At 35.5% G+C, this 14,937-nt stretch overlaps 1 protein-coding gene across 1 annotated transcript; it reads left to right on the forward strand.

The window, feature by feature from the left end:
* Positions 1 to 7,053: 7,053 nt before the first annotated feature.
* LOC129754334 (uncharacterized) lies at positions 7,054 to 8,775 on the forward strand. The gene is made up of 2 exons (XM_055750313.1): positions 7,054 to 7,399; positions 7,467 to 8,775. Exons 1-2 carry the CDS (start codon positions 7,221 to 7,223, stop codon positions 8,617 to 8,619), a joined length of 1,332 nt encoding a protein of 443 aa, XP_055606288.1. The 5' UTR covers positions 7,054 to 7,220; the 3' UTR covers positions 8,620 to 8,775.
* The last annotated feature ends 6,162 nt before the right edge of the window (positions 8,776 to 14,937 follow it).

Here is a 14,937-nt window from a genome sequence, read left to right on the forward strand (position 1 = left end):
AAATTTATTATTTGCTTCGAATTCAGAGCTTCTGAATTCTTGATTTTGTTTTGAATTTAAATGAAATGAAAAATTTGGAAAAGTCATATAGGGGGGTGAAAATGGTTAAAACACTGCAATACTATAAATATTTGTTCTGCATTCATCATACATTTATTGCCACATCAATTGCAAAATGAAAAATCAGGTTCTGAATCACAGTAAGATTCTCTTTCGCGAGAATTTTTCACCTGCAATTAATCCACCATTCAAATACAAATTATATATAAACTTATAATTAATAGCCAATATTATGAAATTCAAAAACAAGAATTTAAATTTTAGATATGATTTTATTTAATTCTGTTTGAAATATATCACATCAAACATTCATATTATGGATGACTCTGAAAAAAAAAATACAAGTACTGCCAAACGGAAATCGAATATTAAATATTCATAGCAAGAGTTTAAATTTAAAAAAAATCCTCTCAAGAGATTTCAGCAACAATAAATCGAAGAAAGAGATTACGTTTTATGACTTGTGCGTTTCCTATGAGTTTTTAGTGCCAAAAAGGAACAGAAAAGTATTTATATCAGCTGTTTCAGATTAGAGATTCAAATTCATCTCTAGAACCCAAAATCTGCATTCAAACTATAACACAAGAAAACAAAATTCACATTTTCCGAAGTGCAAAGAATTTGAAAACTGATTTCAACTTATTTAGGAGCTCTAAATGCAAATTTGTATTATTTTATCTGCTCTTTTTTTCCGGTAAAAATTTTAAAAATACAAGGCTCATTGGAGAAATTTGTGCACTTTTTAGCAAAAGTGTAAAATATTAAACCAATTTAGAAAAAAAGGTATTAACTTAATGATCAATTTTCATAAAGACTGTGAGTAATTTACCATGAGAAAAAATTAAAGAAGTAAGTATCTTTCCGCATTTAGTAAAATACGAAGATTATCTAGACGAAATCTGTTTTGTTTTTTTTTCCGGGAATTTGATACTTTTTAGCATTCTTCCCTCTGACCTGCATCGTTGAATGAATAAAGGATAATGAATAGATTTAACATATTTTTTGTTGTTCAGATTAGTTACTTCATCAATTATCATTGATCGATTTCACTCTGAACTGCTAAGTTTTAAAATTACTCAATGCCAGAAAATAAGAAGGTAAAAAAACAGACAAAAAAATCGAGTATGAGACGCAAAAAGCTTCCAAAATCAGTTTGCCATGGTTTTAATTTTTCCCTTGTGAATTTAAACTATCCCCTTATCATTCCACTATTTTATCGGCAACAAGGCATTCTATCATACAAAACAGTCAGAAGATCTTTAAGTGATTTTAAACCAACACTCCTGGATTTCTAGATCTACAGCAATTATGTCTCCGATACTGCTTTCAGCTCATATAGGGGGAAGTGTTCCTAAATGCGCATATTGGGTAATATGCGCGTACAGCCGATTGACGATATGGCTGGAGATTCATAATATCTAATCAGTGCAGTTTGAGGGTAATACGCTTTTAACACATGGCATGAAAAAATTAAATTGTTATATAAAGTCGAAAAAATTTAAAAATTCAAACAAGATTTTTGTCAGTTTTGTTATAAAGTCTGCTTCATTTAATATTGGAACACAAACAATTGCGTGTAGTTCAGTCATTTATTAACGACTTCATAATTTGTTTTTCATACAAATGTAGCATTTTCTTTACTTTTTCATAAAAAAAAATTAAAAAAATTATTCATTGCTGTTTCGAAGAAATTCTCGTACTTTTCCCGTAATACGGCACATTAGGCGGCGCACACCCTTTTCGTCCGCCGTTTTGGCGATTTGATTCCACCAGTTCTTCATTTGAGTCATGTTCCTAACAAGTTTACCCTTTGCCTTAAGCCTCCGCTTCGTGATTGCCCAGTATTTCTCTATCAGCCGGAACTGGGGGCAGTTTGGGGGGTTGAGGTCCTTCGGTATTACGCTGACCCCGTTCGTTGCGTACCATTCCATAACCGTTTTGCTGTAATGGCAGCTTGCGAGGTCCGGCCAAAACATTACTGGACGGTCGTGGGCACGAATAAACGGCAGAATCCGTTTCTGTAGGCACTCTTTTATGTAGACTTCTGATGTCATTGTCTTGTCAGTGAAAAAGACTTTGGTTTTCTGTCCACAGCTGCATATCCCCTGCCAAATCATGTACTTGCGGCCGAATTTATCCGCAAACACGAACTTAAATTTTGCAGGTACATCCCCCCGAGCCGTCGCCAAATAAAATTTTTGACCTGGGATTTGCCCAAAGTCCGCCTTCACGTAGGTCTCATCGTCCATCAGAATACATCCGTCGAACTTGGTCAGCACTTGGTCGTACAGCTTTCGAGCATGGATTCTGGCCACATTGTTCTGCTTCAGCGTCCGATTTGGCTGTTTGCTGGCTCGGAATGACCTTATTCCTTCCCGGAGACGAATTCGTCGCACCGTACTGTGAGCGGCCTGGAACTTATTGGCCAAATCGCGGTCTGAAAGATTGGGATTCCTCTTGACGGCCTTGATGACTTTCCCACGCAGTTTCCGGTCGACAGTTCCACTCCGACGCTTCGAATGCGGCTTCCGAGCCGTCGTCAATGTTTCCTTGTACTGCTTGATAACACGCCATACGGTATTTCTGGGCATTTTAAGCTGTTTAGCTAGCTTCGATGCCGACAACAATGGATTTTCAAGAAAACTGTGCACAATTTGATCTCTCCGTTCGGCTTCCATGGCGGTTGTTTACAAAATGCTATCGTTTGGTGTTATGACATAAATACATGGTGAAAGTTAATGAATTTCCCGACACGTGGGTGAAAAAAGTTTCCAAATCCGTCCACTAGGAGCGCCACAATGAGCAAAAGAATTTGTTCCAATATTAAATGAAGCAGACTTTAATATATTGAATTTTAATTATCAAGCGTACAGATTCTGTGAACAAAAATTTTTATGGTTTTTCTTCCTTATTCACCTGGAAATCGGAAATTCAACAAATTGAAGCTTTTGGCGAAGTTGTAAATGATAAGATATTGGAATAAGAGACAGGTTCTGAATGCCCATATCAAGGCAAGTTAAATGCCTATATCAAGAAAAAAAGATTAGTCTTATAATTTTTTTACTTTTTAGCATTTAAACATTAAATCTACGCTCAAATCACGATCTTACAGCGTAAAAAGAAGAACTTCATACTGATCCGATAAAAATACGACATGAACAAAATATTACCATGAAATTTGGCCATATGGCATACCTAACTATGTTTCATGCAAAAGAACAAGTGGTGTAAAAAATTTCACCAAAATTTCAGCCTTGACATATGCTTAACATCCGTTTCTACCATTTTCAATCAAATAATATCAAAATATTACAAGTGTTAATGAAATATAGCTAAAAACAAAAATATGCGCATTTAGCCAACCAGTTTCGGAAATCGGCTATTTTGACTTCGTTTATTATACATTTTTTTTCACAAAAAATGTTGGAGGTGTTAACAGAAAAATTGCTCTAACGTTTATAAAACAGATGTCCGCTCATGTGCATATAGTTTTTAGACTCCTATCTATTGGAATATGGGAGAAAACTAGTGCTTTCCTTAATATACGCATAAAGCCCGCCTCTCCCCTACACAATAATATTGAAATTTTAATTTAAAATTTAGCTTAAGATTTTATATTCTTAATCTGAAAGCTTGGCTATTTCAATTGCAAATGATTGAGAGTGTTCACTGAAGAAGAGTACTAACATTCAGAATTAACCCTTCATTTAATAATTTTCTTTATAATTCAAATTAATTAAAAAAATTTGTAATTATGTGAAGGTGAACAAAGATTAATCACTTTTCTTTGTAATTTATTTGTTGTTATACAATTAAAATTGAAAAGTTTGAATGAAATCTTTAAATTCAAATAAATTTCGGCTTTAGAATTTAGAAACTGATTTTGATAATTGGTTTTTTCTACTTAATTTATATTTAAAGTGTTGATTTTATTATATATTGTGTTCTAAGTTTGAAAATTATAATACTAAATTTCCAAATCACGATTCAGTAAAATACCACAATGAAGTATTCAATGCCCGTTAGTTATGTTTGTTAATTTGTTTATCGGGCTTATCGGTGAAAAGTAAAATACTTCCGATAAATTATATATTAGCGCTCTGGTAGCTAATATTGAGAAGCTCAGGAAAAAAAAATGAAGATACTTGAATTTTTGTTCTACGTATTCATCTCTCAACAACGTGTGTATTATTTTCATTGAAAAAATTACATTAATAACGAGAAATTTTTTAAAGTGCTCTTAAAGTGACAATTTTAAAATACCAGATATACCTTCAACTAAAAAAAATATCAACACTTTTTCGCTGTGGATATTATAGATTCGCTGTTTGTTTTATAAAGGGATTAAAAAATATTAAAAAATCATACAAGGTTTTGATACATTTTGATGTAATATTTCGACTTTTAAAAATTATACGTAAAGAAGCTTAAAACAAAAACTAGGATGGTTTTTGTTTCTAAATCAAATGAACTTTAGAAATTGAAGATATTTCAGCTTTTGTGGAGGTTAAATAATGATTATATAGTGGAATAATAGAGTGTTTTTCTATGCCCCCATCATGTTTGTAAAATGCCTCCATTATAAAATAATAGGTTAAATAGAATAAATAAATGATTTTTATCATTGAACCTTCAAATCTAAGCTCTGAATAATATCTTAAGAGAGAATAGAAGATCTAAAAACAGATTTGATAAAGTTTTTCTCATGGATGAACTGCCTCCATAGTATGGCAACCCTAACTTTTGTTTTATTCCATAAAATTATAATAAACATTGATTTTTATGAAACTTCAGCTATGTCTTACGGAAATTATTACATTCTAGCAGTTTCAATAAAATTATACGGAAATATTGCCCAAAAAACATAAATTTTGTCCAAAACATAAATAGGCGCATTTAGCCCGCATGGTTTGAGGTTCGGCAATTTATACAACACTTATAATAAAATCATTTTCTTGGAAACAGAAGAAAATTTTAACATAAAAATTACTCCAATGTATAGAAAACAGATGCCTGTACACGTGTATATAGTTTTTGTACACATATTCAATGTGATATTTGATTAAATCAGTGTTCTGCTTAATAAGCGCATATAGCCCGCTCCTCCCCTGCTCGACAATGAAACATAAGACGAGCCTTTTCAAGAATTTGCAAATTATTCACCTGATCCTTTTTAAAAATGGATCAAATAAAGCTCAGGAGCAAAATCAGCACTGCTGATATTCTTCGAGTTGGTTCTTTTCCTCATTTGAATTATTTGAATCGGAGAAAAACCTAATAAAGAATTTAATTCAGTTGTGACCGTAATTGGTGGAACCTTTTCGTTTTTAAGAGTATAAGAAGAAGAAGGTTTCTTAGTACTCTTATCAGAATTAAATATGAATATTTCCTCATTACCGATGTTATGAAGGACATCGAATGAATTGGAAATTTCAACTTTTTTGGGCGATGGACCTAAATTAGGTTCGGCAATCCGTTTTTTTCTTCCGGATTTTGAGCCGGCCGTCGACTTCCCCTTGCTGGAAAGAAAAGAGAAAATATGAATAAAAGAAAATGAAAATAATTGTAAAGTGCTGATAGAAAAACAGGTAAGGATTAAATAAATAATGTAAAATGTTCCTGCAAGTACACAGCAATGATACGATGCTCCGGCGTACGTGTTGACGGCTCAACGGTACAGATGGAAGTTAGTTTTTACCCTTAAATGTATGCAACACTAGTATGCTTTTATTTAAAAAACATTTTTGACATAAAAAATATGTAAGATTTAATTCGAACAAAATTAAAACATACTGCAATTGGAGCCTGCTGCGTTGTGACATCACAAATATATCACAAGCTATAAATTTTCAGACGTTTTCGTTTGATTTTTCATAAAAAATAAAGTTTGTATCAACTTATTCCTTTTTCTGAGTACCGGAAAACCACATGTTTTTGTAAATCTAAAAATAACTGTTACAACCAATTTTTTTTCTCACAACGTCAATTTGATGTAACATTTACCTTAACAATTCTTTTTTATCAACTATTTTCTAAATAATTTAACAAGCTCGAAGTTTCAAATTGTTGTGTGATATGATTTTCATGTGTTTCGGTTCTATTTAACACTTTTTTTGAATCTGTCTCGTAAAAGTAATTCATTGATGATTTATGAAACTGATTCAGTTAATGAATTTTGTTCAAAATTGAACTGACAATTGATGCAAAAAAAAAAACGCCTCTTGTATGTTTATTTGTATCTTGCCGGGTTCACTATCTTTTTGCTTATTCTGATGTGAAGCTTGTTGCTATCATTTACTTATCGTTTTTTAGCCACTATGGGAAAAAAAATTCAACGTAACATTCTGAGTATGACCAGGAAAAGAATCGAAACTAAACTTACACGAAAACTAGTTGAAAATTCGTTCATGTCATTGTTCCGAAAGCTTCGGGAAAGCTTTCATTTCCGTTTTCTCCCTGCTTGGAGTTTCCATGCACACGTTTCCAAAACCTCACCAGAAGCTTCGAGCGTAACGCTTGTTCGGCGATGGCGTTATCGCACAAGAATGGAAACTTTCTGTTAGCCAAAGCTTTCGACCAGTTATGCTGCGGCATAAAAAAGCTTATGTTTATGTTGCTGGTTGCGCTCTCTCACACGTAGGTGTCACTACTAGTGGAGCCGAATGTTTTATGCTTTTTTTATGTCACAGGATGAGTTGGTGTGAACCGAATTCTTTGACTCGATTTTATTTTGCTTTTCTGTACCTGAACCAAAACAAGATGTCATTATAAGCATCCTCAAATGTTTTGGTAGGTAAGTCACAAGAACTGTTAAGAGTAATTTTTAATTATTCTATGTTAGGTTGTTCAAACAAGTATCCTTTAACGTTTTAAGCCACTAAACAGAAGATGTCGTATTTGTTTTGCTTTGCTGTTTACGCTTTTTATCGATTCTACTCGTATTTCAGTCAACAAATTAACCGATACAGAAAAAAACTAACCGGCATTTCATTGTTTCAGTATGTGTGAGCAAACAGGGCAGTTCGGTGTGTTTTGCAAAGTTCACTCAATGATAAGCTTCCTATTAATCTATTAAAAGTCTCTAGAATCATCCGTCCGTTTGATGCGAGTTCATTCATTGCTAGCAGGTCGAAAAGAGCGGTCACAGAACATTTGCAAAAATGACCGACGCGAAGAAACTGGAGTTTCTCAAAACCATTCTTCCGGGAAGAATTTTGCAAAACATAAATCTACCCGACGATCAAGTGGTCAGTGTAAATGTAACTACTCCGGAACACCTGGACGGATTTATGTCCACCATTCATCGGTTGCTTTTTACGGCTAAAAACAAACAAAGCGGGTAAGTCGATTTGTGAATTAGCTTTGGTGATGTTTTATCTGAGTTATTTCGGTCTTTTCTATTCCAGCAAAACAACCGATTACAATTTGATGGTGAAGGTTATCAAAGGGGATGATTCATTCCGGACGTCGTCGAGGGCGACAGTTCAGTTTAATAACGAACGAATCTTGTATACAAGGGTGGTGCCACGTTTCAAACAACTTTTGCAAGAACATAAGAGTGCGGTAGATGCCGATGAATGGTGCCCGAGGGTTTTGTATGGTGTTTCAGGGAAATTCCCCGAGTACAGCGACCAGCAGGAAACTATACTGGTTATGGAAAACATGACACTGGATGGGTTCAAAGCTGGTCCGAGGAATGACCTTGACGAAGCCCATCTGATATTGATGGCCAAAAAAATCGCCCAATTCCATGCATGCTCATATGCAATGAAAATAATCAACAAGTCAGAGTACGACAAATTGGTAGATGAGTTGATTCCGCTTAACTTCGTCACGAAAGAAGAAGTATTTGAATCCTACGCTCTTCTGTTCAAACTTGGTGTAGGACGTGTTGTTGAGTACGTCGAAGATCATCCAAACGTGCTAGATAGCGAGTCATTCAAAAAAGATTTCGTTGCTTTCAAAACCAAATACGGTACCGAACCAATCCATTTGATGCAGAAATTTATGAAAAAAGATGACTACACGATCATTCTCCATGGTGATTACAACCGTAATAATGTGCTTTTCAAGTATGACGACCAAGACAAACCGATCGATGTTCGAATGTTTGATTTCCAAGAGCATCGAATGGGTTCGCCGGCAATTGATCTAGCATTTTTCATGTGCATGAGCATGCCTACCGGTCTGAGAGAACGCTTCTGGGATCCACTTCTTAAGCATTATCACGACAGCCTAATGGAAACTTTAACCGACATTCTGAAATGTTCCACGGATGATCCTCGCCTCAAACCCTACACCTACAAAAATTTCATCAAACACTTGGACTACAACAGCCTGTACGGTGGAATGGTTGCGATGCATTTCCTGCCCTGGATGCTGGCCCCGGATGAGGAATGCGCTCAGCTGGCGCACCATTTTGCCACCGATATGTACTCCAAGGAAATGAAACACTGGACCAAAGTTAGCGGAGGAGAGCCGGTCGATTTGCGGTTGATTGAAATCCTGCGATATCTAAGCAAGCGGGGAAGCTTTGCAATTGTTCACGCTGACGATTAATCTATCCAGTTAAGTTTGAAGTCACTTTTCAACGTCACTACCAGTTGCTACAGGGATGTATATTTAGTGTTTTGTGTTTGTTTACTTTTTAGCAATCACTTCAAATGTGTTTTAAAAGTTTAAACAAAAATATAGTCAATCATGAAGCCTTTGAAATATCTTATCACATTATTTTTGCTCTGATATCAGTTGCACTCCATTTCAAGTAGGTTATTGCTAGATCACGTTTCACTGAGATTACCACTCTAATCAATATCAAATGTGTTTTTCCGCTGTGGTCCAGAACAAAATAATATGAAAATAAAAACAAATAAAATAATTAACCAAAACAAAATAAACTGTAAACAATATACATAAGTACATACAGGAATCCATAATACGGAACAAAATAAACTATTGAAAATAATGTCAGGCAATTGAACACTTACCCTTATTCATAATTACACGAAGTATTTCAAAACTTAACTGTCAAACGGTTTAGAACTGCGTCAAATTGGATCCAAATCTCATCAGTTTTGGATCAATTCTAATACCAGCTCTAAAAAAAGTTGAGTTGAAACTGGTACAATGGATCACCAATGCGGTTGCTCAGGTCGGAATTTGGGTCTAAACCGGCTGTTTGGACAACGGATACAGGTGCTCTTACACCAAGTAGCAGTTGGTAGCGTAGTTTACTACAATACTGTAGTGTTCGGTCTAATAGGATTTCGACATCCTTTAGAAACCCTTTCTGGGAACACTATACGATGGCATGTGAGAGGAAGAGAAAGTCAAAGAGAGAGTTTATAGCATTAACACAAATTGTACATAGAAGAATAAACGATGCTTCACTTCTAAGGTGACTCTAAACCTAACAGTACGCGTTTTGTATTTTATAAGAAAAACCCCGTAACTTAGTTAAATTAGATATTATAAATAATCTTTTATTCAAAGTGCAAATATAACAATTGGCGACGAGTGGGATTTGTATAATATCGCTAAGACGGCTTGTGTGAATTTTTTTTCCTCTAGCCGAACAGTAAGTATAGTGCGATTTGGTGATTTTGGTATTTATAACTCTAATGGTGGCAAAGCCTTTTATTAGTAGTTATATTTTATTTTATTCCGAATCACATTTTTTCTCGAACGCTGGTTGTTCGGTTTAAAACGCGAAAGTTTTTTTGTTTCATTTCCCTTTTTGTTGGGAAACGGTAGTAAAAACTACAGTTTTTGGTTTGATGAAAAGCACATTTTTGGTGGTTCTGAACGCCATTTTGCTTTTCTTCAGTAATTTCACTAAATTGATATTTTCTTCGTTTATTTTCTTTCAACAGCTTTCATTTGGAGAGTGAGTTACTGCGTTGTTTCACTTTGCTCCGAGTGTTTGGGAGCACGGTTGGTGATCGACATTTGGGCGACCATCTCACTCCGTCTCACTGAACGGCACTGAACTGAAATTCTCTCAGAATTGACATTTGGTGAGTGTCGGCTGACAGTTGCATTTGAGTTGCAGTGAGTTGGTGATTTGCATCGGCGGAGTTGCATTCTAGTAGAATTTCATCGAAACAAAAAAGCGTTGGAATTCGCGATCCGGACGAGTGTTGTTGCTGTTCCCGGGTGGTTTTCGCTGCTGCTGTTGTTGTTACGTTGCGCTGTTGAAGGTGCTGCTGTAAGTTTGCTGCTATACATTGTTTGGTTTGGTTGTTTCCAGTGATTGCAGCATAATTGCAAAGAAGTGTTTGTTTTTTTTTTCGGGAACAACATTTGATTCAGGTATGTGATTTTTTTTACCTTATTTTTTTTTCTCTTCGACAGCATTTTTGAATTTTATCTGATTTTGTGCTGTGATACGTTATTGACAATTGATTTATCAATCATATTTTGATAATTTTATTTTTCTTTTATTTATTTTTTAAATTTTGATTTTCGGTTTTTTTGACTTTGACCATTTTTTATCTTTTGATATTTTATTGAAACAAAAAGCAAATATGTCTTTGACCACAACCATGGATCCATACATCCCAGGTTCAATACCTTTTGCACAGTATATTGAGCAGTTAGAGTGGATTTTTGTGCACCACAACTACAAGGAGGAACAGTACAAAGCTTCCTTTCTTGCAGTTTGTGGACAAGAGGTGTACTCCAAATTGAAGCTTTTATTTCCTGGGAGAAACATCAAAGAAATTTCTTATAATGATTTAACAACTGAACTCACGAAAAGTTATGACAAGAGCGATTCCGATGTAGTGCATAGCTACAATTTTTGGTCCCGTCGACAAGGAATTAATGAGAAAAATGTTGATTTTGTTTTGGCAGTAAAATTTTTAGCCGAATTATGTAATTTTGGGGATTTCAAACAGCAAGCAATAAGAGACGTTTTAGTTATGGGAATCAAGAATCCCAAACTACGGAAAAAACTATTTGATGAGGAAGATTTGACAGCGGTTAAGGCTGAAAAAATTATAGTTAACCAGGAACTTGCTTGGGACAGAACTCAGAGATTGGAAAATTCCGAAACTAGTCGGGTCAGTGTCGTGGCCAGACTGGGACGGAAAAGGGATTATAAACCTAGGTTGAGCTATAGATCGCGGAGTAGTAGTAGCAGTTTTAATCGTTCAGCATCCTTTAGTGAACCGAGGGATGAAAGAGGCAACAATAAGCTCAGCAATAAACCCGGTTTTCATTGTACCTTTTGCAATCGAAAAGGTCATACCAAAGCTTATTGTTATCGTCGGAAAAATAAAAGTCCTCGGGTTCGTCGGGCTAGTGTAAATTTTGTCGATTCGCCTATATCTACTAACTCAGGTCTTTTCAAACGTCTTAAAAAGGATTTGCAATCTGACAGTGAAGAAGATTTGTCTTGCATGAAGATCGCTTCTATCAACAAAATAAATGAACCATGCTACATTGGAGAACAAGCTTATTAAAATGGAGTTAGATTGTGGATCAGCTGAGTCAGTTATTTCGGAGAGACAACATTTAAAACATTTCAAATTTTTACCTCTCAAGCAATGTTCTAAACGATTGGTGGTCATTGACGGCAAACGTCTTAACATTTTGGGACGGGTTGATGCTTTTGTTCTTTTGAATGGTAGTCAGCACCGATTATCTCTAGTGATCCTGCGTTGCGATAACGATTTCGTTCCTTTGATGGGCCGTTCTTGGATGGACGTTTTTTACGCCGGCTGGAGAGATACTTTTCTTAAACCACAATTACGCTGCGAGACCATACATGCGTTAAAGGAAATGGAAACGATGAAAGAGATAAAGAGTAAGTTTCCAACGGTTTTTGATAAGGATTTTTCCAGTCCTATAAAAGGTTTTGTGGGTGATTTAGTCTTGAAAGAGGACACACCAATTTTTCGAAAAGCGTATGACGTTCCACTCAGGCTTCGTCAGAAGGTAATAGATTGTTTGGATGATTTAGAAAGGAATGGAATAATAGAACCTATTGATGCTAGTGAGTGGGCGTCTCCGGTTGTTATAGTTGTAAAGAAGGATCAAGATATCCGGTTAGTGATAGACTGCAAGGTTTCAATAAACAAGGTACTGATACCGAATATTTATCCTTTGCCAGTGCCCCAGGATTTGTTTGCGACTTTGTCTGGTTCTAAGGTCTTTTGTTCGCTTGATCTGGCTGGAGCATACACACAATTATTGTTATCTGAACGTTCCAAGAAATTCATGGTGATAAACACGATAAAGGGTTTGTTTGTGTATAAGCGGTTACCACAAGGAGCTTCATCTTCGGCTAGTATCTTTCAAAGAGTGATGGACCAGATTCTGAAAGGACTGAAGAATGTGGTTTGCTATTTGGATGACGTGCTAATTTCTGGGAGAAATTTTGAGGAGTGCAGGAGTAACCTTTTTCGAGTCTTAGAAAAACTTGCTAAGGCCAATATCAAGGTTAATTTGAAGAAGTGTAAATTTTTTGTTACCAGTTTACCTTATTTGGGACATATTTTGACTGACAGTGGTCTTTCGCCCTGTCCCGATAAAGTAAGAACAATTCGTGAAGCGAAATCTCCACGAAATGTGTCGGAATTGAAGGCATTTTTGGGACTGGTATCGTACTACTCAAAATTTATTCCAAATATGTCAAGTCGTGTCAATCCTCTTTACAGACTTTTAAAAAAAGATGTTAAATATGTCTGGGACGACAATTGTGAGCAGGTTTTCAGCGATTGTAAACAATTCTTGTTGAAACCCAAAGTGGAGTATTTTGACCCTGATAAACCGGTTGTTGTCGTTACGGACGCTTGTGTATACGGTTTGAGTGGCATTTTGGCTCATGATGTTAACGGAGAAGAACGTCCAATAAGTTTTGCATCTTTTTCACTAAATGATGCTCAGAAAAAATACCCGATTTTGCATCTAGAGGCACTGGCGGTGATCTGTACTGTTAAAAAATTTCATAAATTTTTGTATGGATAAAAGTTTGTAATATACATAGACCACAAACCTTTAATTGGTATTTTGGGTAAAGAGGGGCGAAATTCCATTTCAGTTACCAGGTTACAGAGGTACATTATGGAACTATCCATTTACGATTTTGATATTATTTATCGCCCTGCATCAAAATTAGCAAACGCAGATTTTTGTTCACGTTTTCCTGTTGTGGATGAAGTTCCGAAGGAATTTGACAAAGATTTTGTTAAAAACCTTAACTTTACACCTGAATTTCCTTTGAATTACAAAGAAGTGGCCAAATCAAGTATGAATAACAGTTTCATATCAAAGATATTGAAATACCTGGATAAAGGATGGCCTGAACGGATTGATAAGCAGTTCCGGGACGTTCATTCTATGCATCAGGATTTGGAGATGGTAGAAGGCTGTGTTCTTTTTCAAGATAGGGTAGTGATACCACAGATTATGCAAAAAAAAGTGCTTGATATGTTACATGCTAACCACGTTGGAATTACCAAGATGAAGCAACTCGCACGGAGAACTGTGTATTGGGTTGGTCTTAATACGGACATTGAGGAACACGTAAAATCTTGCCACATTTGTAGATCAAGGACTTCATCAAATAAGCTTCCTGAATATTCTCCATGGATACCAACCTTAAGACCTTTTTCGAGAATTCATGCGGATTTTTTTCATCCGGATGGCAAAGTTTACTTGTTAATTGTAGATATTTAGTTACACAAAATGGATTGAGTTAGAACACATGAAGAACGGAACAGACTACAAAAAAGTTATAAAAGTGTTTCTCAACATATTTGCAAGATATGGTCTGCAAGATGTTTTGGTGACGGATAATGGCCCACCATTTAATTCAGATGTTTTTGTTAAATTTTTTGAGAAACAGGGCATAAAAGTACTGAAAAGTCCGCCATACCATCCGGAAAGCAACGGACAGGCTGAGAGAATGGTTCGTTTGGTAAAGGAAGTATTGAAAAAGTTTCTGTTAGATTCAAACATAAAAAAACTTGACACGGATGAACAAATTTGTTTATTTTTGTTTAACTACAGGAACACTTGTTTGAGTAATGATTGTAAATTTCCTTCTGAGCGGTTACTTTCCTACAAGCCAAAGATTTTACTAGATTTGATCAATCCGAAAAGTAATTTGAAAAATAATTTGCCATTGAAAAATGATGATAATTCTAAACAATCTGGTTTAATCTCACCAAGGTTGAAAGATCCTTTTTTGAATGTGAGAAATGGACATATGATATATTATCGAAATCCAGTTAAATCAGATTTGAGGAGATGGTTACCAGTAACGTTTTTAAAATGGTTTTCTCCAAATGTTTCACAGGTTTCCCTGGGAGGACGAGTCATTTTGGCGCACAAACGTCAGTTGAAAGTCTGTGAAGATTCTTATCGGAGAGCTAGGCGTTCGACAGTTTCCAACGGAGGACAGTTTTTGGATTTGAGTCGTTCTGACGGTTTGGCTTCATTAGGCCAGGATGTTGAGTCAGTTGAACCGCAACCTGGGTTGCCCGCGGAACCTGCCCACAGTGCCAGTTTCAAGAGAAGAAGATATGATGATGGAGAATTGGACAGTGACTCTGAAAGTGATTTCTATGGTTTTGCTGCCGATTCTTTCGTTTTTTCGGAGGATACGAATATTCAGTGTGATCATGAGGCTTCAGAAAAGCTCAGAAGATCCAAAAGAACTATTAAAAGAAAAAAGGTCGATGATTTCGTTTATTGTTAAAAGAAGTAAGTTGTTTTAAAGATAAGTAGAAAATTCGATAATGCCTATTCAATATTTTGGTTTTTGTATTTTTCAATACGTTCGAACAGAAAGCAAGAAGTTGTAATCATTGAGATTAGTTCTGAAAAATGTAATTCTTATTTGTTCATTTTTGGAAAATTGTAAGCTTC

Source organism: Uranotaenia lowii, chromosome 3 (assembly GCF_029784155.1).
Source record: "Uranotaenia lowii strain MFRU-FL chromosome 3, ASM2978415v1, whole genome shotgun sequence".
In the NCBI taxonomy this organism is placed as follows: domain Eukaryota; kingdom Metazoa; phylum Arthropoda; class Insecta; order Diptera; family Culicidae; genus Uranotaenia; species Uranotaenia lowii.

Bases quoted from the DNA above. Each gene is read 5' to 3' on its own strand.
- LOC129754334 (XM_055750313.1), top strand. From the start codon at position 7,221: ATGACCGACGCGAAGAAACTGGAGTTTCTCAAAACCATTCTTCCGGGA. The intron at 7,400-7,466 runs GTAAGTCGATTT...TTTCTATTCCAG, and splicing joins GCTAAAAACAAACAAAGCGG to CAAAACAACCGATTACAATT.